Here is a 22988-nt window from a genome sequence, read left to right as displayed (position 1 = left end):
GCCCGGTGAACTTGAGTGCGTCCAGATGCTTTTCAGCGCAGCAGCACCACCTGGTGGACGTCAGAGGAACTACCTTGATGAATCCCGGCCGGACCCAAATCCACCGCAGAGAACGCACCGCTGGATCGCGAACGGACCGGGTAAGTAAATCTGCCCCTATGTGTCCAAGCTTTAAAAGGTAGATTTTCAATAAAACCAAAATACCATAATGAAATATATTAAAATAATTTTTTAAAACACATTCCCTGCACATACATGAAAAATGAGTGAAATGAAAGTTACACTTTAATCTCTTGAGTCAGTAATAACCAACAGTTACAAAAAATGTTTTTACGATGATGACATTTTTAATGCAGCTTTATTTCAGGGGTTGATTATGGACATTGTATGGGCCCGTTTTCAGTACAGTGTGCGCAATGGTCCATAAAATAAAATTACTGTTTGCACCCTCCTACTATGCAATGCTCTTCCTGTTATCCAGGTAGATATAGTTATGGGGAAAGCTATTTTTGGGCCAAAATGACGTTTGAAAAAAACACAAAAAAGCATTTTCACAATTCTAAACAAAAAAAAGGAAAACTTCTAAATATAACATATCCTGACTACTTCTTCCTGATGCCATACAAATTATTCCCGAGGCTTTGCCACTGTTTTCAGGATACGCAGGAAATACAGTCATACAAAAAGTTGAGTGGCTTTTGGAGGTACAGACGTTTTGTACGTGTTGCATTGGATCAGTGGAGGCACAGACAGCGTAGCAGGGACAGTGGTGGAAATTGGTCAATAATTCTTATTTTGTTATTCTTATTATTCTTATTATTTTTTTTTTTACTTATACTGCTTCTTTTCTTAACATATCCCAGCAATCCTTTCAATAATTACATGCAATATTTCCCATACACATACATTGCATACAGATCAATCTACTAAGACCAGCGTTCTGAACATATCTGTTGATTAGAATAGGCCAATGATCTTCTTACCTTTCTTAAAGGTTTGAGTTTTGTTTCCATTACGAAATCATACTTGCAAAGTTCACAGCAACGTGTGTCTGAGCTTTTAATCCACTGATGTAGGCAGGCTTGATGTACAAATCTTAATGTTCCTGTACAGCGACATGGTGTAATAAGGGGATTTTCGTCATCTCCCTCACAATGGCAGATTCTGAAAAATGCACTAAAATTAGTTTGTGTTTTAAACAATGTCAAGTGCTACAATTACTGTGCGACATATTTTATAAACCTTTCCGTATTATATAGCTTTATCCATTTATAATAAGACCAAAACCATATTGGCCAATAAGGATACTTGAAATGCTAACTGACAAAAAAAACTTTGTGTAAATCAATAGTATGACACATAATATGATTTATATTCTGCATTTCTGGTGCTGGTGGCTGAACACTTCCAGCTATGATGGCTCCCAAATACTACTCATGAAGAACATAGATTCTACATCCCAAATCCAATTGCATTGCAATTCCCTCACTCTTGGTAACTTTTCAATCTTTCCTCTCCATTAACTTCCATGTAAATTGCTTTACCTGGACAATGTTTAGGCTCTGTTGCCCATATCAAAGTAAAGCTCAAATTTTTTTAGAGCAGTATTTAATCCGGATTTGCGGCTGTGTGCAAAAAGGATGCAGTGTGTATTACATGGTGCAATGCAATTCAGGAGTTGCAGAACTGTCTATGTAAGTATGCGTTGTGAGAAAGTGAGAGGAGTTGTGTGGGAAAACCGCTATCTGTCTTACAGGCAGATGAAATGCTGGTGGTAAAAGCCCTGGGTTTGTCTGCAGTAACCCAAGGGTTAATGCAGACATGATAAGCAGGAATAGTCTGTTTTGTCTGTGTTGGCCTAGCTAACACAGACACATTTGTAATGTCCGTACTGGGCCAGCTTATTATGGAGTAGGGGTAGGCTGGTAGTGGGACTCCTACTCCACCCGGGCTTCGGTCCTGGGCTTTTGTATAGCCCACAGGTGCAGGTCACAGGCCTCGTTAGGGTCTGATTTAGTCTGCAGGCCAGAAGCAGTAGGAGAGGCCCTACCTGGAGAGCTGAAAGCGAGATTGCATTCTCACAGCAAAAGGTAACTGAGGGTCTCCTGTCTTGCTGCTGGCCAAGAGCGTGTGCCAGGCAGCCTGGTACCCGGATAGCTAGGGTCCTCAAAATGTATTAGACAGCGCCTAGCCGGGCAGGAATTACTTTTATAATGTTTTTGCATGTGCCTAAGCCAAGGCTGAATTTGTGTTCTGTTTTGCAAGTGTGAATAAACACTTAAGTTGGACTTTTAAACCTGCGTGTGTCACTGCTTCCTGCACTGCTACCTGTCAACTACCAGAGCAATTCCCCACATATGGTGGATTGGAGCGGGCAAAGTGCAGTGAAGTATACACTAGTGCATGTCCTGGATGTTGACAGCACTGAAGCTGCAAGCCACAGCCATGGAGGAGTTAATCAAGCAGCTTGTCCAGTCCAACGTGCAGCAGCAAGAGACAAACAGATTGCTGCTCCAGCAGATAACAGCCCTGACCGCTGCTCAGCAAAGGACTGTCCCAGCAATGACGGTGAAGGACGCCAGGAAAGAGGTCCGCAAAGCTATGACCAAGATGACCGCCGAGGATGATGTGGAGGCCTATCTGACAGGCTTTGAGAGGGTGGCCACCCGAGAGAGGTTGCCACAGCAACACTGCGCAGAGGTGTTGGCCCCCTTCCTCGTCGCTGATCCCCAGCAGGCATACTACGACCTGAGCGAGGAGTATGCCCGGGACTACTCCAAGGTAAAGGCAGAGATCTTGGCCCGACTAGGAGTGGATCAGCATCTACGCGCTCAAAGAGTGAATAGCTGGAGATACCAGGAGGCGCTACCACCGAGGGGGCAGATGCACCAACTTGTTCACTTGGTCCGCAAGTGGCTTCAGCCGGAGACATCAACCCCAGCCCAGATGGTCGAGAAGGTTGTTTTGAACCGTTTCCTGAAGGCTTTGCCGGGTGAGATCCAACAATGGGTGGGACACGGGGACCCGTCTGATGCCGATGCGCTGGTGGGGTTGGTGGAGAGGTTTTGTGCCACTCAGGCCCTAACAAAGAAAGCCCCTTATACCAAGGCAGGCCTTAAGGCACGGAAGGTCTTGTCACCCACAAATTCCCGGGGCAGGACAACGCCCAATGTCCGGGAAGTACCCCAGGGGAGGAGGAGGGGGGAGGCTCCCACCTGTTGGACCTGCCATGAGCCAGGTCATATTGCAGCCCATTGCCCCAATTCCTCAGAGCCCATGGACTGCAGTTCCGCCAGAAGGGTTTCTCTCTATGCTGCCCCTGTCTACACAGCTACTAGCCCCGACTCTGCTGATGAGCGCCACCTGTGCCGGGTGACTGTGGCAGGGCATCCAGCGTTGGCCCTGCTGGACTCAGGCAGTCGGGTGACCTTGATTAATGGGTCCCTCACAGACCCCAAGGCGGTCACAGGGCGCACAATTGGAGTCCTGTGCATCCATGGGGACGTAAAGGACTACCCCACCACAGTTATTAACTTCCAGACCTCTTGTGGAGAGACACTACATGAGGCAGCGGTTGTCAAGAACTTGCCCCATGACCTTATCTTGGGACGGGACTTCCCCATGTTCTGGACTCTATGGCGGGGAAACCAAGAGTTGGGGGGTTGTTCTCCTGTGTTGTCTGGTCAGATCTCTGAAGCCGAGCCTGATGACCCAGACTCTGGAGTTCCTGCCGTAGGGGTGACCGCCACAGAAGATGGAAGTGTAATGTTTCCCCTAGATGTTATGGCAGGCGAAACTGAGGAGGTAGTGACAGGACCGCAGTTGTCTGATTTGGAGGTATCCCGTGACAACTTTGGTACTGCCCAACTCCAGGACCCCACTCTGGTCCGCGCCAGAGAAAATGTGGTAGAAATTAATGGCGTACCTCAGCACCCAGGTGCGGATAAGTTGTTCCCTCGTGTGGTGGTAAATCAGGAGTTGTTGTACCGCATTGATAAGGTCCACGGTGAAACCCGGGAGCAGTTAATGGTGCCTCAGCCATATCGTCAGATGGTGTTAGACCTTGCACATAAGCATGTGATGGGAGGGCACCTAGGTACCACAAAAACTCTGGAACGCATCTTGCAGCGTTTTTACTGGCCAGGAGTATATGATAGGGTAAAAAGGTATTGTGAAACTTGCCCTGATTGTCAATTGCATGCTCCCATGGTACACTTTCGAAGTCCGTTGGTACCTCTGCCCATTATTGAGGTACCCTTTGAAAGGGTCGCCATGGATTTGGTCGGTCCTTTAGTAAAATCTGCTCGGGGGCATCAGCATATCCTGGTAGTCATGGACTATGCTACCCGATATCCTGAGGCCATCCCACTGCGGCACACCTCTGCGAAACTAATTGCTAAAGAGTTGTTTGCCATGTTCTGCCGGGTGGGACTTCCCAAGGAGATCCTCACAGATCAGGGGACTCCTTTTATGTCAAAAGTCACCAAGGAGCTATGTCGGCTCTTTAATATTAAACAGTTACGCACCTCTGTGTACCATCCTCAGACGGATGGATTGGTAGAACGGTTCAACAAAACTTTAAAGAGTATGCTAAAAAAAGTGGTAAACAAGGATGGGAAGGACTGGGATGTACTATTGCCATATTTAATGTTCGCCATCCGAGAGGTCCCACAAGCCTCTACTGGGTTCTCACCGTTTGAGTTAGTTTATGGCAGACATCCCAGGGGTCTCCTGGACATAGCCAAGGAGACATGGGAACAAGAGCCCACCCCCCACAAAAGTGTAATTGACCATATCGCAGATATGCAGGACAGGGTGGCAGCCGTCATGCCCATTGTCAAAGAGCATATGGAGGAGGCACAAAGAACTCAAAGCCGGGTTTATAACAGGTCAGCAAAAGTAAGGAGCTTTAGTCCCGGTGATCGTGTGTTGGTGCTAGTCCCCACTGTAGAAAGTAAGTTTCTCGCTAAATGGCAAGGACCGTATGAGGTTATAGAGAAAATAGGAGAGGTGAACTACAGGATACGTCAGCCCAGACGGAGAAAACCCGAGCAGACTTATCATGTAAATCTGTTGAAGGCCTGGAAAGACAGAGAGAGTCTGCATACAGAGATGGTCCTGGCTAGTCCACCTCCTGCGATACCCTCACCGGCCGCAGATAAGCCTGTGCCGGAGGCAGAACTGCGAATAGCCGATACCCTTACCAAAGAGCAACAGCGAGAGGCTCGAGAGTTTGTAGCAAGAAATACAGATGTGTTCTCAGAGTTGCCTGGTTACACGTCTGTAATTAAACATGATATTGTCACTGAGCCAGGGGTAAGGGTAAGATTAAGGCCGTACAGAGTCCCTGAAGCTCGTAGACAAGCCATATCAGAAGAAGTTCAGAAGATGCTGAAGCTAGGGGTTATTGAGGAGTCCAAAAGTGAGTGGGCCAGTCCAATTGTTCTAATTCCCAAACCGGATGGGACGTTGCGATTTTGTAACGATTTTAGAAAATTGAATGAGGTGTCTAAGTTTGATGCCTATCCCATGCCCCGGGTGGACGAGCTTATTGAGAGACTAGGGGGTGCTCGGTACTTCACCACCCTGGATTTAACTAAAGGATATTGGCAGGTACCCCTGACAGATAGGGCTAAAGAAAAGACAGCCTTTATCACCCCTGAGGGCCTTTTTCACTATGTTGTATTACCGTTTGGGCTTCATGGGGCCCCCGCTACCTTTCAACGGTTAATGGACATAGTGTTAAAGCCACATAGGAGATACGCCTCCGCCTATCTAGATGACATTATCATCTACAGCCAAGACTGGGCGAGTCACTTGGCCAAGGTACAGGCCGTAGTGAACTCTCTAAGGGCAGCGGGCCTGACTGCAAACCCCAAGAAGTGTGCGCTGGGAATGGAGGAGACACACTATTTGGGGTATGTGATCGGTCGAGGTATAATTAAACCTCAGATCAACAAGATTGACCCTATACAGGGTTGGCCTCAACCAGTGAGCACAAAGCAAGTCAGGGCATTCCTGGGCATTGTAGGGTACTACAGACGGTTTATACCAAACTTTGCCACCACGTACGCTCCCCTGACAGACCTGCTGAAGGGTAAAAGGCCTGTCATGGTGCGGTGGAATGAACAAGCAGAAGGTGCTTTTCAGGCATTGAAGTCTGCGTTGTGTGGATCTCCCATCCTCATTGCGCCAAACTTCAAGAAAGAGTTTATTGTGCAGACGGATGCGTCAGATGTAGGACTGGGAGCTGTCCTGTCTCAGGAGGTGAATGGCGAGGAACACCCCATTACTTACCTGAGCAGGAAGCTCACGCCAGCTGAAAAAAATTACAGTATCGTAGAGAAGGAATGTCTGGCGATAAAGTGGGCATTGGAGTCCCTACGGTACTACTTGCTGGGACGACAGTTCCGTCTCATAACTGACCACTCTCCTCTCACGTGGATGAGTAGAACTAAGGAGAAGAATGCCAGGGTCACTAGGTGGTTCTTGTCCCTCCAAAATTTCAGTTTCATGGTGGAGCACAGAGCCGGGAAGCTACAGGGCAATGCAGATGCCTTGTCCCGAACGCATTGCTTAATGTCAGGAGTTCGCCCCGGTGGGTCTGAACTGAGGGGGAGGGTATGTGAGAAAGTGAGAGGAGTTGTGTGGGAAAACCGCTATCTGTCTTACAGGCAGATGAAATGCTGGTGGTAAAAGCCCTGGGTTTGTCTGCAGTAACCCAAGGGTTAATGCAGACATGATAAGCAGGAATAGTCTGTTTTGTCTGTGTTGGCCTAGCTAACACAGACACATTTGTAATGTCCGTACTGGGCCTGCTTATTATGGAGTAGGGGTAGGCTGGTAGTGGGACTCCTACTCCACCCGGGCTTCGGTCCTGGGCTTTTGTATAGCCCACAGGTGCAGGTCATAGGCCTCGTTAGGGTCTGATTTAGTCTGCAGGCCAGAAGCAGTAGGGGAGGCCCTACCTGGAGAGCTGAAAGCGAGATTGCATTCTCACAGCAAAAGGTAACTGAGGGTCTCCTGTCTTGCTGCTGGCCAAGAGCGTGTGCCAGGCAGCCTGGTACCCGGATAGCTAGGGTCCTCAAAATGTATTAGACAGCGCCTAGCCGGGCAGGAATTACTTTTATAATGTTTTTGCATGTGCCTAAGCCAAGGCTGAATTTGTGTTCTGTTTTGCAAGTGTGAATAAACACTTAAGTTGGACTTTTAAACCTTCGTGTGTCACTGCTTCCTGCACTGCTACCTGTCAACTACCAGAGCAATTCCCCACAGCGTTCAGACATCATACATTATGCTATTTCCTGATGCTAGGTATGGGGCATACTTGAATGTCCAGTATTATATTGTGTATTTTATTTTTAGACTTATGATTATACTTTTGACGCATGTTTATGGTTATATGAAAAAAGCCATAAATGGTCTGTAGTTACAGTAAGGACTATTTATTGTTGGTCGAACAAAAAATCATAACCTTTACCAATTGTTTGTGAAGGTTTAAGAAGAAACTATTGACTTGCTAGAAACATTAAAATATACACAGACAAGCAAAGGAAAGTACTGTTTCAAAATTTAGGCTCTCAGGCTCCATACCTCACCATACTCCAGCTGTGAACATGAAACTACCATAATTTTGTAGACAATCATCTTGGCTAACAAGTACATAAATCTGATTTGCAAAACTTGAGCTTATGCTTAGTTATGTAAATCCTTGTCATTGACTTCATGGTTACTGTTTTGCTCCTGGTGGAACCATCTTTTTCCATATTGGATACTACAAATTACAACCTGTTCTCACATTCCCTAATAGCTCAGTGTATTATTCAGCTCATTCCCATTGAAAAGGTGACTGGTTTGAAATAAGGAGCTATCATTTTTGGTGCAACAAACACAACAGTGAAGGTGACTTGTATTCTTCATAATATTAAGATAAAGCATAGTAGTGTAATAGTGTGATGCAAGCATTATGTGACATGCATTACACAAGTCTGCAATGGTGGCCTGAAAAAGAGTGAATGTCCCTCGACTTCAATATCATCATAATAATTTGGCATTAAAGTCGGAAAAGTGAATAGTAGAAGAGTTGAAATGGGAATGTGAATGTGTATTTGCAGTGAAGATGTGAAAGTCAATAAGCTGGGCTCTGATGGGTGTAAATGGGTCTGGAATTCAAGCAATGTCACATTCGGTGAAGAATGCTTTGAGGGTTACGAAGTATTATTAAGTTGGTTAGAGGCTTGCCCAGGATAAATGGTGGTCTCAATGATGAGCTACATGGTAGTATTCTACAAAAGCAGTTGCTTCATACACTTGATTACTATATGTATTGGAATGACAACATAGTATTCCAGAAGGACAATGACCCGAAGCATACCCGGAGATTGGTAAAGAGGTGTTGAATGAAGTAGAATTGTTGTTCTTACCCTCACAGTCCCTAGATTTAAACCCTTTTCAAACACTTGTAGGGAGAGTTGAAGAATAAATTGTATTTGTACCCAAATGAGTTGTCCAGTATGCACCAACATTGGGAAGAGACCTGGGATAAGATATCAGTTTATACATGCTTGAATCTTAATGAGAGCATGCCCAGAAAATTAGTTACTTCATGCAATTGAGTACAATGTGTATTGAAAGGACAACATAGTATTCCACAAGGACAATGACCTTAGGTAGACGTTGAGTTGAGATTGGTGAAGAGGTAATGACAATGAAGTAGAATTGCTGTTCTTGCCCCCACAGTCCCTAAATCTCAACTGTCTTGAACACTTGTGGGGAGAGTTGAACAATAAACTGTATCTGTATCCAAGTGAGTCGGCCAGTAAGCACCAACAATGGGAAGAGATCTGAGATCATATTTTAGTTGTGACATGCTTGAATCTGAATGGGAGCATGCCCGAAGTACAAAATGCAAACAAAATAATAAAAATTTAAATTGACATGGCCAAGATGATTGTTTATAATATAATTGTAGTCTCACATTCAAAGCTGCAGTAGATGGTCAGATAGGGTGTCAGAGGCATGTTTATTGGACCCCAGTAATTAAGAAAATTTAGGACTAATGACCTCTATAGACTCTACTGCACATAAAGCACTGGTGTATACATGTTACCAGTGCCTCATTTACTTTTTAGTTGCTTCATAAGAACACTGTCATAGAAAACCCATAGAAGTAAATAGAGTGCCAGTCAAGCATACATGCTAACACTTTATTCATAGGTAGGATTAAACAGGACTTTCAATTCACCTAACTGAAGAGCGCCCCAGTGGTCAGACCCACAGTTGAGATAAACCTCCTCTGGATGTGGGAAGGGTATCTATTGTAGGACAGCCCCTTCAGAATTCACCAGCTACGTACTATTTTTAAGCTACTTAATAATAAATAATAACATTTGCACCTGACGTCAATCACTTTTCATTCACTAATAGTATAAACATCCGTAATCCTTTATTTACCCATTAATACATCATATTAACATATTTCTTATGTGACAAATGATAAATTGATAACTTTCATTTCTAAATTTTATTACTATTCCTGTCAAAATATTACATTGAAATATATATTCTTTTTGTCATCTGGATAAAAGTGATTGACGTATTGAAAAGGTGGAAATGTAGTCTTTTTAATTGCTGCATTTTGCAGTTTACAAAGATAAGATAACAATTTTCTTTAGAAGTCATATCTTTGGTCTGCATTGAATCAGGCCTGCTGCATGTAATAACACCTCATATAGCTCCATTGTGACATTCTCTCAGTTCTGGGTATACCCCCTTCTATGATGTATCAGATAGTATTTATATTTATATATTGGTTAAAATGGTAATGATATATGAGGTTTCATAAAAGCATGTATTAAATGAATAAACTAATGTGAGAAATTAGCAAAAAAATAAACAAAGAAACTATGTTTCCAACTAACGTTCTACAACTGAAGACTGACCTGCAGACTTCTAAATCATCACCCCATTCATCACAGTTAACAGCTGAAGCAGTAGTCTCACATTGAGTATCAGGAACTGGTGCCAAGGTCTCTGCACCAGCACCTTCCTCCCTTACATTTTTCTTAATGACTTTATCTTCATTAAAGTTACACTGACACTTTTGAGTATCTGTGCAACCTGTTTTTACTCTTCGTTTCACTCTTCTGTTAGGATGTCGCTTGGTTTCAACTGGTGATCCAGATGATGTAGAGATGCTGGACTCTCTGAGCTTTGATGTTTTTCTCCTTCTGTAGTAGGAAGAAGAATTGTTGGTATTATTACTGATATGCTGCTGTTGATGCTGGTGAAGATAATGTGGATTAAGTCTCAGCGTTTGGGAATCTTTGGAACTTAGAGGAACCATTTCAATGGCATTAGAGTCCGAAGAACCATTTTGTGATTTATCCTGTTTTTTTCCTCCTTTATGAGGTTTTGTGTTACCATTTCTTCTTACTCGTGTAGCCCATCTTCTTTCGTCTGATGAAGAGTCTGTGTCTATCACTTCTAGTTTCTGTGCTACATCAATAGGTTGCGTGTTCCTTTGCTTTGATGTTTGGGCACAGGAGGAGCAACTTGCTCTTTTTCGTCTAAGCCTTCGTTTCACTTGTTTTTTACCACACTCCCTATTAGAAGTTGCAAATGGCATGACAGGTGTAGTGTGATGTAAGTCATCTTCTGTAACATCAAGCAAGGCAGTTCTACAAAAATAAATCCATGACCAAAGGACATGCAAAAGTAATGAAAGAAGAGATGAAAAATAATGATACATGAAGCTATAACAACATTTACATCTATATGACTAAATGAAAAATTTAGTGTATGAGCTTGTTAAATGAAATGAAACATAAATTATATATTCATATCTAAAGGTCACTGCTCTTTAACCATTTAGAAGTTGCATATCATACATATATACATACCTACATATATCCTGAGTAGAAGGACAGACAGATGTTTGTGAGTTGCTCCTTGGGGCAGTACATGTGATTGGACTGCTTGCCTAAAAGACAAGATGAAATATTGTAGTATTAGGTACTATGATGATAAATAGAAGTGTAGATTTATACATTTTTCTCCATCCTTTAGGCTAGCTACATTTTTTAGGGCAACTTTCGAAATATATTCTACATTATAACTTTAGTGTAATCAACTAGAAACACTACATATTCAAAAATGAAAAGAAATCTAAATCACTTCATCTTATAAGAAGGTACTGAGTACATCTGGCCCAAGATGTCTTCTGGTGCTCATATAACATACTCAGGTATAACCCTCAATTGCTCATATGATAACTCTTAATTATGAAAAATAGAAAAAGTTTTTTTAAAAAATGCAATGCAAAACAAATTATTGTTTTTGTATAACACTATTGTAATGCTGGCTAGGTGCACAGGGAGGAGAGAACAGTGAGCACTGAACTGAGCACCCCCCAAAACTGTCACCTGCCTACTTGCCTCACATATCCTAAGGTGATACAGGACAACCACGAAGATTGTCCTTTCCTAAGCCACAGTGCAGACACAAAACAACTCACAAACAAATAAAACAAAAGGCAAGGTTAGAGGCCTGGGTCACAACGAATATAGCAGTACGAATTTGGAGTCCAAAAGGGATAGTTTAAGGTACAAATCGATACAAGGCCAGCTTTCTTTCCAACAAAGAAAAACCTTGCTCCCATAGGGGAACCCATCGGATGCAACCTTTCTTGAGGTTGTCCTGGACATATTCTCAGATAGCCTCAAATTCTGTGGGAAAGAGATTAAAAGTCCTTCCCTTGGGGTATTTAGACCCTGAGAGTAGAAAGATCCCACAATCATACAGTCATAAAGACAGAAAATCAGCAATGAATTCAAGCAGATTTTTCTCCTCCTCACATTAAGATATTAACAAAGCAGGACAATGGGAAGAACACCCATTTAGAGGACCCATTTAGCTGATTCCCCAGTATTCAAATACAGAATTATGTACAGTGAACCAAAGGAAACCCAAAATGACATCAGCAGACATATCTTTTAGGACAGACAACACTACAAGTTCAATGTAAATAGAACTAACTTGTATGAATAGTTGTGGAGTCTTAAAACAAACTCTACCCCCCCCCCCCTTAAGGGCTAGAATGTGCCCCAAAAACCAGGACAAGAGGATCCTGCATAACTAAATCAAGCCCTAAAACTGAAACAAATGCTAGATCAATGAAATTTGCAACAGATCCAGAGTCAACCAAAGCTTGTCCAGAGATTATATCTTTCGCAAACAAGGCTACTGGCAGCAATGTTTTAAGTACAAACTTGGAAGATACCTCATTGCCTGAGTGGTTCTCTCATTCAGGCTCTCGATCCAGGTATGACCATTCCTCTGAAGCTGGAGATAAATTCCAAGCCCAGGACAGGGGGTCCCCCTTGGGTAAGGAGGCTACTACCCCTACCATCTATCCTTGAGAGGCTAGAGAATTTACCCAAAAATGCAGTACTCCCTAAATGTTTCAAATTTTTCCTGGTTCCATCTGTACCGTGTGAACACTAGGTGGAGGAGGTTTCTGGGCTATAAGAGGTTTTGCCACAGCCCCAGTCTGGAGCTGTGACAAAGCATGTGCTTGCTTTCTAAGTCAGCTAGGCCCTCCATGCAGTTCACAAGATCAAGAATGGAACTCATCCTAAACTGGATAGGGAAAACCTTTTTAAAGGTTGGTTATAATGTAATGGTGACAAGGGCCACAGGGAGCACAGACATGACAGTGAGCACTTTACTGAGCACCCCCATGACTGTCACCTGCATACTTGCCTCATGTATCCTAAGGTGATACAGGACAACCATGAATATAGTAAGCCACTGTTCAGACACAAAGCAAGACTCACAAACAAATAGCACAGAAAGCAAGGTCAGAGGTAACAAAGAAGATGGCATCTTAAGTACGAAATAGGAGTCCAAAAGGCATAGTCTAAAGTATAATGGTCAAGATCAGAAAACAGAATAAAGAATAGTAAAACAATCACACAGAATAACACAGAGCTAAGTTAAAGTATAACCAACAAAATAGTGACTGTAATGCAGCATAAATAGGCACAAGAGTTAACTACTACAGAACCAGAGCAGAGCTACAGTGAGGCTGGTGTGGTACAATAGTGAGACACAGCCAGGAACATAAGGCACAGTTCTGCTCAGCCAATCAGGTCACAGAATCAGTGTTAACGCTTGTAAAGAGATCTAGTGCACTACAAGGCAGGGAAGACAGAGAGCTGACAGCACATAGCACTGGAGCTCTGCACCATAGTAGAAAATCATCATACAGTGATGATCTACTACACCATAAAGAAAAATATATATGTCCACCTACACTTTTAAATACCTACATAGGAATAAAAAGATGAACACATGGTAGCATCACAGTATGTGTACATAAACAGTACAGAACAAAAGTTTGGACACACCTTCTGAATCAAAGAGTTTAATGTATTTTCCTGACTATAAAATTTTATGATTCACACTGAAGGTACCAAAACTATAAATTAACAGATGTGGAATAATATACTTAACAAAAAAGTGTGAAACAACTGAAAATATGTCTTATATTCTAGGTTCTTCAAAGTAGACACATTTTGCTTTCATTACTGCTTCGCACACTCTTGGCATTCTCTTGATGAGCTTCAAGAGGGAGTCACCTGAAATGGTCTTCCAACAGTCATAGAGGAGTTCCCTGAGATGTTTAGCACTTGCTGACCTTCACTCTGTGGTCCAGATTACCCCAAAACATCTTGTTTGGATTCAGCACAGTGGCTAAGAGGTTAGCATTACAGCCTTGCAGTGTTGGGGACCTGAGTTCAAGTCCCAGGGTCAACATCTGCAAAGAGTTTGTATTTTCTCTCCTTGTTTGCGTGGGTTTCCTCTGGGTCCAACAGTTTCCTCCCACACTCCAAAACATACTGGTAGGTTGATTAGATTGTGAGCCCCATGGGGACAGGGACCAATTTGGCAAGCTCTGTGCAGTGCTGCGTAATCTGTGTGCCCTATATAAATAAAGGAATTATTATTATTAGGTCTGGTGACTGTGGAAGCCAGGTTGTTTGTTGTAGCACCCAATAATTCTCCTCTTTGGTTAAATAGCCCTTACACAGCCTGGAGGTGTTTTTGAGGGTCATTGTCCTGTTGAAAAATAAATTATGGTCCAATTAAATGCAAAGCGAATGGAACCATGCTGGTTCAGTATACCTTCAATTTTGAATAAATCCCCAACAGTGTCACAAACAAAGCATCATCACACCATCACACCTCCTCCTCCATGCTTCATGGTGGGAAACATGTAGAGTCCATTTGTTTACCTTTTCTGCGTCGCACAAAGACATGTTGGTTGGAACCAAAGATCTCAAATATGGACTCATCCGACCAAAGCACCGATTACCACAATGTCCATTTCATGTGTTCTTTAACCCAAACAAGTCTCTTCTGCTTGTTGCCTGTCCTTAGCAGTGGTTTCCTAGCAGCTATTTTACCATGAAGGCTGCTGCACACAGTCTCCTCTTGACAGTTGTTGTAGAGATGTGTCTGCTGCCAGAACTCTGTGTGGCATTGCCCTGGTCTCTTATCTGTTTTGATGCCTTCAATGTGAATCTACAGTTCTTATAGTTATGAAAATGCAGAAAACTCTTTGAATGAGGTGTGTCCAATTTATATTTACATACACACAGTGAAGACCACCTTCCTAAAAGACTGGTTTTATATTCAATCATTGATTTTTTGCCATTATACTCTAATGAAGCTGCTACCTATCTGCAGACCACCCCTTTTCAGTGCAAAGAGGTTTCATTGTATATATACAATGTGCCGTGTGCAGGAACTGTTGCCATTCATTAGAACGAATGGAGAGCCTGAGCTCTGCCTTTATTTGTGCATTCAAACTTTCACACATACACATTTCTGCTACACTCAAAATTTCAAAGGCTTCCTCCTTGTAATTAGATGGCCTGAAGAATGTGATCAGTCACATGCACCTGAGTGAAGTTGGCCCCCCACCTTGTTCAAATCAAACAAAATTGGTGTCAAACGTTTGTGCTGGTTTGTGCAGCAGAAATTTTTGTTTCGTTTTCGAGATTTTAATGAAAGTTTCCAGAGGTCATCAGAGGTCAACCAGCCCCCCCACATTGCCCAAATCAAACAAAACTGGTGCCGAACAATTCTGCTACGTTTGTGCTGGTTTTTGCTGCGCAAATTTTTGTTTGTGCTGCTATTGTTTTGAATATATGAACAAAAAATGAAAGTTCAAAAGTTCAAGCAGCCCCCCCACATTAACGGAATCAAACAAAACTGGTGTCAAACGTTAGTGCTACGTTTGTGCTGGTTTGTGCTGCAAAAATTTTTGTGCTGCAAAAATTTTTTTTAAATACACTTTATATTAATACCCTAATGAAAGGAAACCTACCATATGATTTGATGCATTATGAAGCAAACATACCTTGAGAATGCTGTAACGACACTGATTCAGGGTCATATCTTGGTTAATCCCTGAGCTGAGTGATTTTGCTGATAAAACAAATAAAACATTATGATACTGAAGCTCTGTCTCTTCTGTGGCAGGCTCAGTGCTTTTCCTAGCACATTAGTTATTCACTGCTTCACAGGATGATGTAATCCCAGGGTTGTGCCTGGAGGCAGAATAATCAATTGCTGCACCATCCCCCAGCTGCTGTGCATGAGTGATCCAGCTCAGGTTGATTAGTCCTGTCTGCACTAAGTCCCATGTGTAATACAAGCTGTAATACAAGCTTCAGGTAACTTGTGCAATGATGCAATCCAGCTTTCCCAAGTTCCAGAACATTATTGTTTTTTCAGCAAAACCACTCAACTCAGGGATTAACCTAGATATGATCCTGCACCAGTGTAGCTACAGCATTCTCAAGGTATGTTTGCTTCATAAATCAAATCAAATTGTAGGTTTACTTTAAATCTTTTTGTATCTAAAATAACTTAATTAACGTATTAACTCATTTATAAACATATACAGCTCTTTTACAAAACCATAAATACAAAAATATTTTGTTATCTGCACAGATCCAGAAGGCAGAACACATACAACACCAGAATCATGTTAAAAACAGCACCAGAGCCAAGCTCATACCATAAATATGGTCTCATAACACAGTTCTATACATAAATAAAGCACGAGAACCAAGCTTAGTACTTACAGTAAATACAGCACCAAAATCCATTTTGGTACATAAAAACACTACCGGATCACAGCTAAGTACATAAAGATAGGACCAACCCTAGCGTAAAAAGTAATGAGTTTTGAGTGTTGAGTTGTGTAATGCCAGCACTTAAAGGGATATTCCCATTTCAGCCCTTCAATAGAAAGCTTCTATGTTTCATACCAGTGTTTAGTAATCGTAATCTGACCCTGGTCACACAGGTGCACGGTTCGTAATTTCACATAGAACATAAACATAGAACATAGCTTTCTAAAGTAGGACAAGCAGAGATCTAGAAAATAGAATACAGGAAGTATATTGGAAAATTGTATAATTTTTTTCTAATACAAACAATAATTTTCTAAAATGGAAATACTCCTTTAACCCCTTACCGACGCAACACTTAATGGTAACACCCGCAATTGTTGTTAGCACAGATCACGGGTGCCAACCAGTCCATGGCCGCTGGCAAAGCTGCCGGCGGCTTCAAAAATTGGCATCCTGTGTGATTAATGTAGAGCAGCTGAAAGCTCCCATGCTCCATTACAGCAAGCAAAGCTGTCTCTCTGATGAGCGGCTCGTCTGATCCCACCCCTGGTCATGTACATTAGGATAGTATGTTATAAGTCCTATTTCCCATATTCTTTGGAAACAATTTCTGAATGCTAACACACTCTTGAAATGATGCACAAATAAATTCCTGACTTGTAGACAGATCTCCCAATTATCTTACTGACTTGCTTGTCTGATAAACACCATTTGTCATGTTATGTTCAGGAAACATAAGGCTACTATTAGCAATTTGGAAAGCAAACACAAATTCAAACACGAAAAAGTAATGTTCTGTGTCTAAATATAGAGTCCCTTACTTATGTTCCACTTGTAGATCATAAGAACCATTTAGGATTGATTTGAAATGTCAATCGCCTTGCAGCATCTTCACTTGATTTTCAATGTGTTCCCAGGATTTGGAGAGTATCTTAAGCCAGATGTGAACTCCTGTGGTGCACCACAATGTCACAAATAAGAGACAGGTCAGACCTGCTCTTCCCAGTGCAGTGCCTCCACCAGCATTACAGCAGCTAATATCAGACTTAGAGGAACTCATTGGAGTATATACAGTACATAATTTGAAATAATTTGTCCTCAATTTAAAACAGCCTGGTAACAAGAGTAGTGCTGTGTCAAAACAGCATACATAACTTCTTAGATATTTCAAAAAGAAAATATCTAAAACTGACCCATTTTATTTTATTCATACATTTAAAATAATAGCAATGGATGGATTTTTGTAAGGGTTACACCATGCCACTAGAACAGTATTTTGCATAATGAAAGTATGTCAATTCAAAAAACATGATGAGCATAATTGGCAAGCAATTACAGCTGCAGTGTTTAAATGATTACCCATGGAGATTCTCTGCATTGTTCTGTCCTCTCTATCATTTGTCTTTCGAGGGCAACTAGCCTTCTCAAGGGACTTGAATGAGTTTGTGATGTTATAAAGATGTAATATTCTAGAAATTGCAGACTTGGAACGATCAACTCTTTTGCTATGACTGTTAGAGTCACGCCTTCCAAATGTACTGATGCTGCAGCATTATTATTTTTTTATAGAGCACCATTAAATCCATGAGATCAGTTGGAGGTGGAGCTTTTGCCTTTATATGTCAGTATTATTTCTAATGGTGTAGAGTGGGGCTTTATATTGTATTAAACTATGCCTGAATTGTGGTGAAATTCGTTTTTGGCAAGACAAACATATGTCAAATCAAGGCTAGAGTCTGTATAGTCGGTTCTCTCTAGGAAGACATGAGTGTTTGTGCTTTTATCTTGCTGTACAGGGCTGGCTGCAAGTGGGGGTCTTCTTCCCCGGAAGCCACTTGCTTTTATGCATAATTAGTTGAAAGTATTTTGAAGAGAAAGTATATGTGCACTATCCAAAGACGTGAAGTGCAAGCTTCTGAAAAGAAAAGAGTAGGCTGTTCTCTTTGCTTTAGATGGGAACCAGTAATTACAGCCTGAACAACCTAAAGTAATATTCTAAAGATTTCTTCTAGTACATTAAAGTAATTCAACATAATTAATAGGAACAATCCTTAAATCTGACACGTAATAATTCTCAAAGTAATTCAGACCTGAAGACCGGTGTTATTTAGCAATGGACATGAATTACTTGTCCATCTAGGGGTCAATTGATGTTTTGTATGAAAAACTTCTATACGACTGAATACATACAGTACATGGTAAAAGTCAGCTTTGTTGAAGTTTCTATTGCCATAAGATATTTAGAATCAATTGATGTTTGATTAATTTGGCACTTTTGTAGCTTTCAAACATCTGTCTTGAGATGTTACACCATTTTATATGCCTCCCAGTTACAGGAGTGAGATTTAGACAACATAAAGAGTAACCAACATTTCAGATGATTTTTGATATTGAGTGGTGGGGTTGTGAAAATTCTCTGATGTACAGGCAGTCCCTGAATTACGTACAAGATAGGTTCTGTAGGTTTGTTCTTAAGTTGAATTAGTTTGTAAGTTGGACCTTTATATTTTATAATTGTAACCCCTGCCAGTATCTTTTTGGGCTCTGTGACAATTGGATTTTAAAAATGTTAGGTTGTCATAAGAACCAGGATTAACAATAAAGCTTCATTGCAGATACCTGTGATAACGGTCACAGCTGATCATTGTAACCTTGAACTAAAATAGAGTAAATTAAAAACATCCAGTGGTCCGTTTGTTACTAGGGGTCTTATGTAAGTCGGGTGTTCTTGGGTAGGGGACTGCCAGTAGTTCATTAAGAAAATATCCTTAGGCTGCATTCACACTGCCGCAAGGGGGACGTATATATGGCCGATGCATATACGGCCGATATACGTCCCCCATAGATGGCAATGGGCACGCGGCGCCCATGTCCTATTTTTTCACGGCATACGGTGCCGTGCGCCATGTATCCCTATTGAAAGGGGTGGGGGTGAGCAGCGCTCTCCCCCTCCTCCTCTCCCCGCACGCTGCCGTGTGCCCGCCATGCTACGGTACGGCGGGCAACGGTCGTGTGAATCCAGCATTAGTTTGTAAAGAAATGTGCTGCAATGTGTCCCTTAGTTACAATGTTACTTTTACGTTACAATCACAAATCTGTCTACCTCTTCTCCTGTTTGTTAAACTGTTGTGAGTGTTAACCAATTCTGCTCTCTCCCTAACTATAGTATGATATGAGCATTATTTTTAAACATCAAGCTCAAAGTGAACGGTTTAACGCTTACAGGACTCTGGTGAAAACCAGGTGTCGGCTAGTACCATATCCCACAGTGGTCCAGGGGGTCCATTGACCCAGAAACCTGACAGCCAGTTTATTGTATAGGTTTGGTGCAGGTTACAGTAAATTTGGCTGCACATTGCATTCCCTTGCCTGCATTGTTCCCAACCGTACCGAATTTGTTTTGTGGGGTAAAAGGGTCTAAAACTTTTTCATGCCTTGTATGCCTGGTATAAAAGACAGGATAGGGAGTGAGAGCAAATTAATCTACTGCTTGCTAGAATTTTCTCTGCATGGATTGTTGGACACATGCACTGCCCAAAGTGTGCTGACCAAACTAGATTCGGCGGACACTCAGACGAGAAAAGTTTGTGAGCAAAGTGCCTACGTTAGATTCCACACAAGGACATTATCACTGTAAGTTAGCTGCTGGGAATTTAGTGGTGGTGATTTGCAGTTCCAGCAAAGTAGATTCAAACGAATCCACATACTTAATCTAGAACAACCTTTTTAGTTAAAAAACAGGAAGCATAACTATTCAGCAGTTTATTAGTGAATAGAACTTGAACAATGCTGACTACTTAATATCTGTCCAAGAAACAGTACCATCACATTGCACTCGACACTTTATTATGACCACAGATTGAAGAGATTAAAAATGATCTCTGATAAGGTCATCTGCTGGAAGATATCTGTTGATGACACAACAAGATATCATATTTCCACATTGGCACAGGTTCTACAAATAGTGTATGACATCTCACACATTTATGACTTGTACATAAATGGAGAAAACCATACATGAACGGCCACAATAAGCCCTGTGTAGGCAAGACCCATGCATATCATACCTTTATGGCATATATTCTGGATACATGTGTAAGATTGGGTAAGATGGGAATACCATACCCATTAAAGAAGCAAAAAAAAAAAAATCCATGAAACAAAATTAGATTTTTAATCACAAATGAAATTGTACTTGACCTTTCGATTGGCTTTGTCAATAAGTCAGTATTCCAATTTGCGAAGATGAGGATAACATTGTTTGAGGGCAGGTTAAGTCTAAGGTTTCTAGATCACTGGTTCATTTACGCCAAGTAAATAATAAGGAAATGGCTCCCTGTTGACATTATTGAATGTTAATTACAGGTTTAAATTTACCCTATAATTTCTGCTCTATTATATGACACATCATTAAACACATTTACAGAAAGACTAAGACTAATAGTGATCAATTTCTTTGTTACAGAAATCAATTTCTCACCTCTCTTGTTGTGTACTCATATCCTAGGCTGACAACTATATTGATTTGAACTAAAACAGCTATTAGCTCCACAACTATTAGCTCCATCACTGCCTTTACTTTAAAATCCGAACTTGAGTCAATGTCATCTGCAGCGGGTTTCAGGTGTAACATACAGCTAACACCTTGCTGGAATGGAGGCAGGTATTAATAACACTGATCATAGCTGTGGTGACAGGGTGTAAATGCACTAACATCACAATCAGAAATGAAATGTTCAGATTCTGAATCATAGGCTGAAAAGTATAACATACTGAAGTATTGTAGTGCATTACACCTATGATCACGTCCTTTAAAGGGAGTCTACCAGCTCAAAAATTACCCAACAAGTAACAACAGCATTGTATAGTTCACTTTATAAGTTGTTCAGATATATCTTTCTTGTTTTCCAAAAATCTGTGTAAAGTACTTACCTTTATGCAAATCAGCCTCTTGGTGCAGCAGGTGAGGGGTCATGTCTGCTGGTCCACCCAATTTCTTCTTCCAACACCTTCTTTCTGCAGCAACTGTCAATCACTGTGTGAATAGACAGTGATGGTTGCTGCTGGGCAGCATAGACAGAACAAAACAAGTGCACCAAAGGACAAGGCCCCTGGTGCAGGGGCTTTAGTATCTCTGGGCCATTGGGGCTTATTTACTAAGGGTCACCATTGGCACTATCGTCGGACTGTTCACATTTTTTGGGATTTGCGCAGTATTTGGGATTTGACAAGTATTTCACAGGGGTGTGCTGGGATTGTCTTGCACAAAATTGGATTGCGCTGGCTTCTATGCAGCAGAAATCGGGGGGCGGGCCATCGGAGGATCCGACGGATTTGAACTGAGCTCGGGATTTAACTTTCAAATTGTGTTGCAAGACAATGCACTTACATAAACACCAGGAAGACGAAGGTGACCTCCATCGCACGATGTTAGTGATGTTGTGAACTCCGCGGGACAGGGTAAGTAAATGTGCCCCATTGTCTCTTATCACACCTATTGAATTAGACTAAATGTATTGGCATTATAAAATACAAAAATAAAATAATTACCTAGAAAAATTCTGTTTCATAAATACTTTTTTGTCGTATTTTTAGAAGAGTATAACCACTAGTGGGCTAGATACACTTCATTGTATTCTGTTTATTACCACTATAGCGAGCTAAATGCAGCATTACAGCCAAAAATCCAATGCCAGTGTGCTTTGTCACCCATGACTACATCCTAAAATCTAGGAGTAAATATCAGGATCTGCAGACTCTGGGGGTTATTAATCATTAGACCAGCTCCTTGGGACAGTTCTATGTCTGTCTTTGGAGCTCTGCTGCCCATCAGTTTCATTAAAGTGACTTTGGCCCTTTACTAAATGTTATTATGCTCTAATTGCTGTCCAGGATAAAAAGTCCCAGCACATACACCAGCATGGGACTGGAGTGACTATGCAACTTTTTATGCAACATTTTGCTAACGTCATGAATGTAGCCTTGCACGTGGTTACACTAGTAGTAGTTTTTTGTTTATGCCAGATTAATGGAGTGGTGGAAATAGTTATGTGCAAGGCCCAAAAAACCCAATGCAACTTTTTTGAGACTTTTTTAAGCCAACAAAGCAGACAAACCCTTTTAGCTTTTACAAAAGAATATAGTAACACAATACAAACTCTTATTGAAATCCTGCATGTCTCCAAACCCTCGTGGTTGTCATGTGTCTTAAAACGGCTACTTAAGAACATGACAAAATTATACTTCAAAGAAAACTTAGTCATAAAGCAAATATTTCAATTTCTGGTCAACAAATCTGGATCTCCATATAGTCCTGGGGTGTCGCGAACAAAGGATTTCAGAGGAAGGGAGCCAAGAAAATGGCTATTAGACCATTGGGACAACATTTCATTATGGTGTTTGGTATTGTTATTTTTGTTAATTCATGCAGAGAAATGTGGTGGGTATATGTTCTTCTCAGGAGACCCTTTGTGAGAAGATATCACACAATTTGGAAATATGTCCCCAACTTTCCTCTTTGATTCAGGTGTAGCCACACTCCTCTCACATGACCAAGGGGGTGGACCAGATGGTTAGTTACAAGTAACATGCCACCATTGAAATCTGGTTGTCTATGGAGAATTCATTAAGCTTGTCGGACTTCCCAGGGTTTTCATCGTTTTTCTCCACAGCAGATCTCTATGCCAAATTAATTAGTAAGAGGTCTGTCTTTTCTTTATTTTATCCCTTTTTATTTTACTGTTTGCTTTTATGTATGTCTGTTATTTAACCATTTTTGTA

General features: G+C 41.5%; 1 protein-coding gene across 8 annotated transcripts in view; it reads right to left on the bottom strand.

Annotated features, from left to right (window-relative positions):
* MARCHF1 (membrane associated ring-CH-type finger 1) overlaps positions 1 to 22988 on the bottom strand; it is a 211734-nt gene that overhangs the window by 90249 nt on the left and 98497 nt on the right. For 6 of the 8 annotated variants that reach the window (XM_072120270.1, XM_072120251.1, XM_072120281.1 and 3 more), the window contains 3 exons: positions 10902 to 10981; positions 9942 to 10679; positions 984 to 1164 (listed from right to left, as the gene is read on the bottom strand). In XM_072120270.1, coding sequence (XP_071976371.1) covers positions 984 to 1164; positions 9942 to 10679; positions 10902 to 10981 — 999 coding nt within the window. Of the gene's footprint in view, positions 1 to 983; positions 1165 to 9941; positions 10680 to 10901; positions 10982 to 12280; positions 12305 to 22988 lie in introns of those variants that run through there. The other 2 variants (XM_072120290.1, XM_072120314.1) reach the window with 2 other exon arrangements.

The sequence above is a fragment of the Engystomops pustulosus genome, chromosome 1 (assembly GCF_040894005.1).
Source record: "Engystomops pustulosus chromosome 1, aEngPut4.maternal, whole genome shotgun sequence".
Taxonomy (NCBI): domain Eukaryota; kingdom Metazoa; phylum Chordata; class Amphibia; order Anura; family Leptodactylidae; genus Engystomops; species Engystomops pustulosus.
Note: the sequence above shows the minus strand (reverse complement) of the source record. Positions and strands in the feature narration are given on the sequence as shown.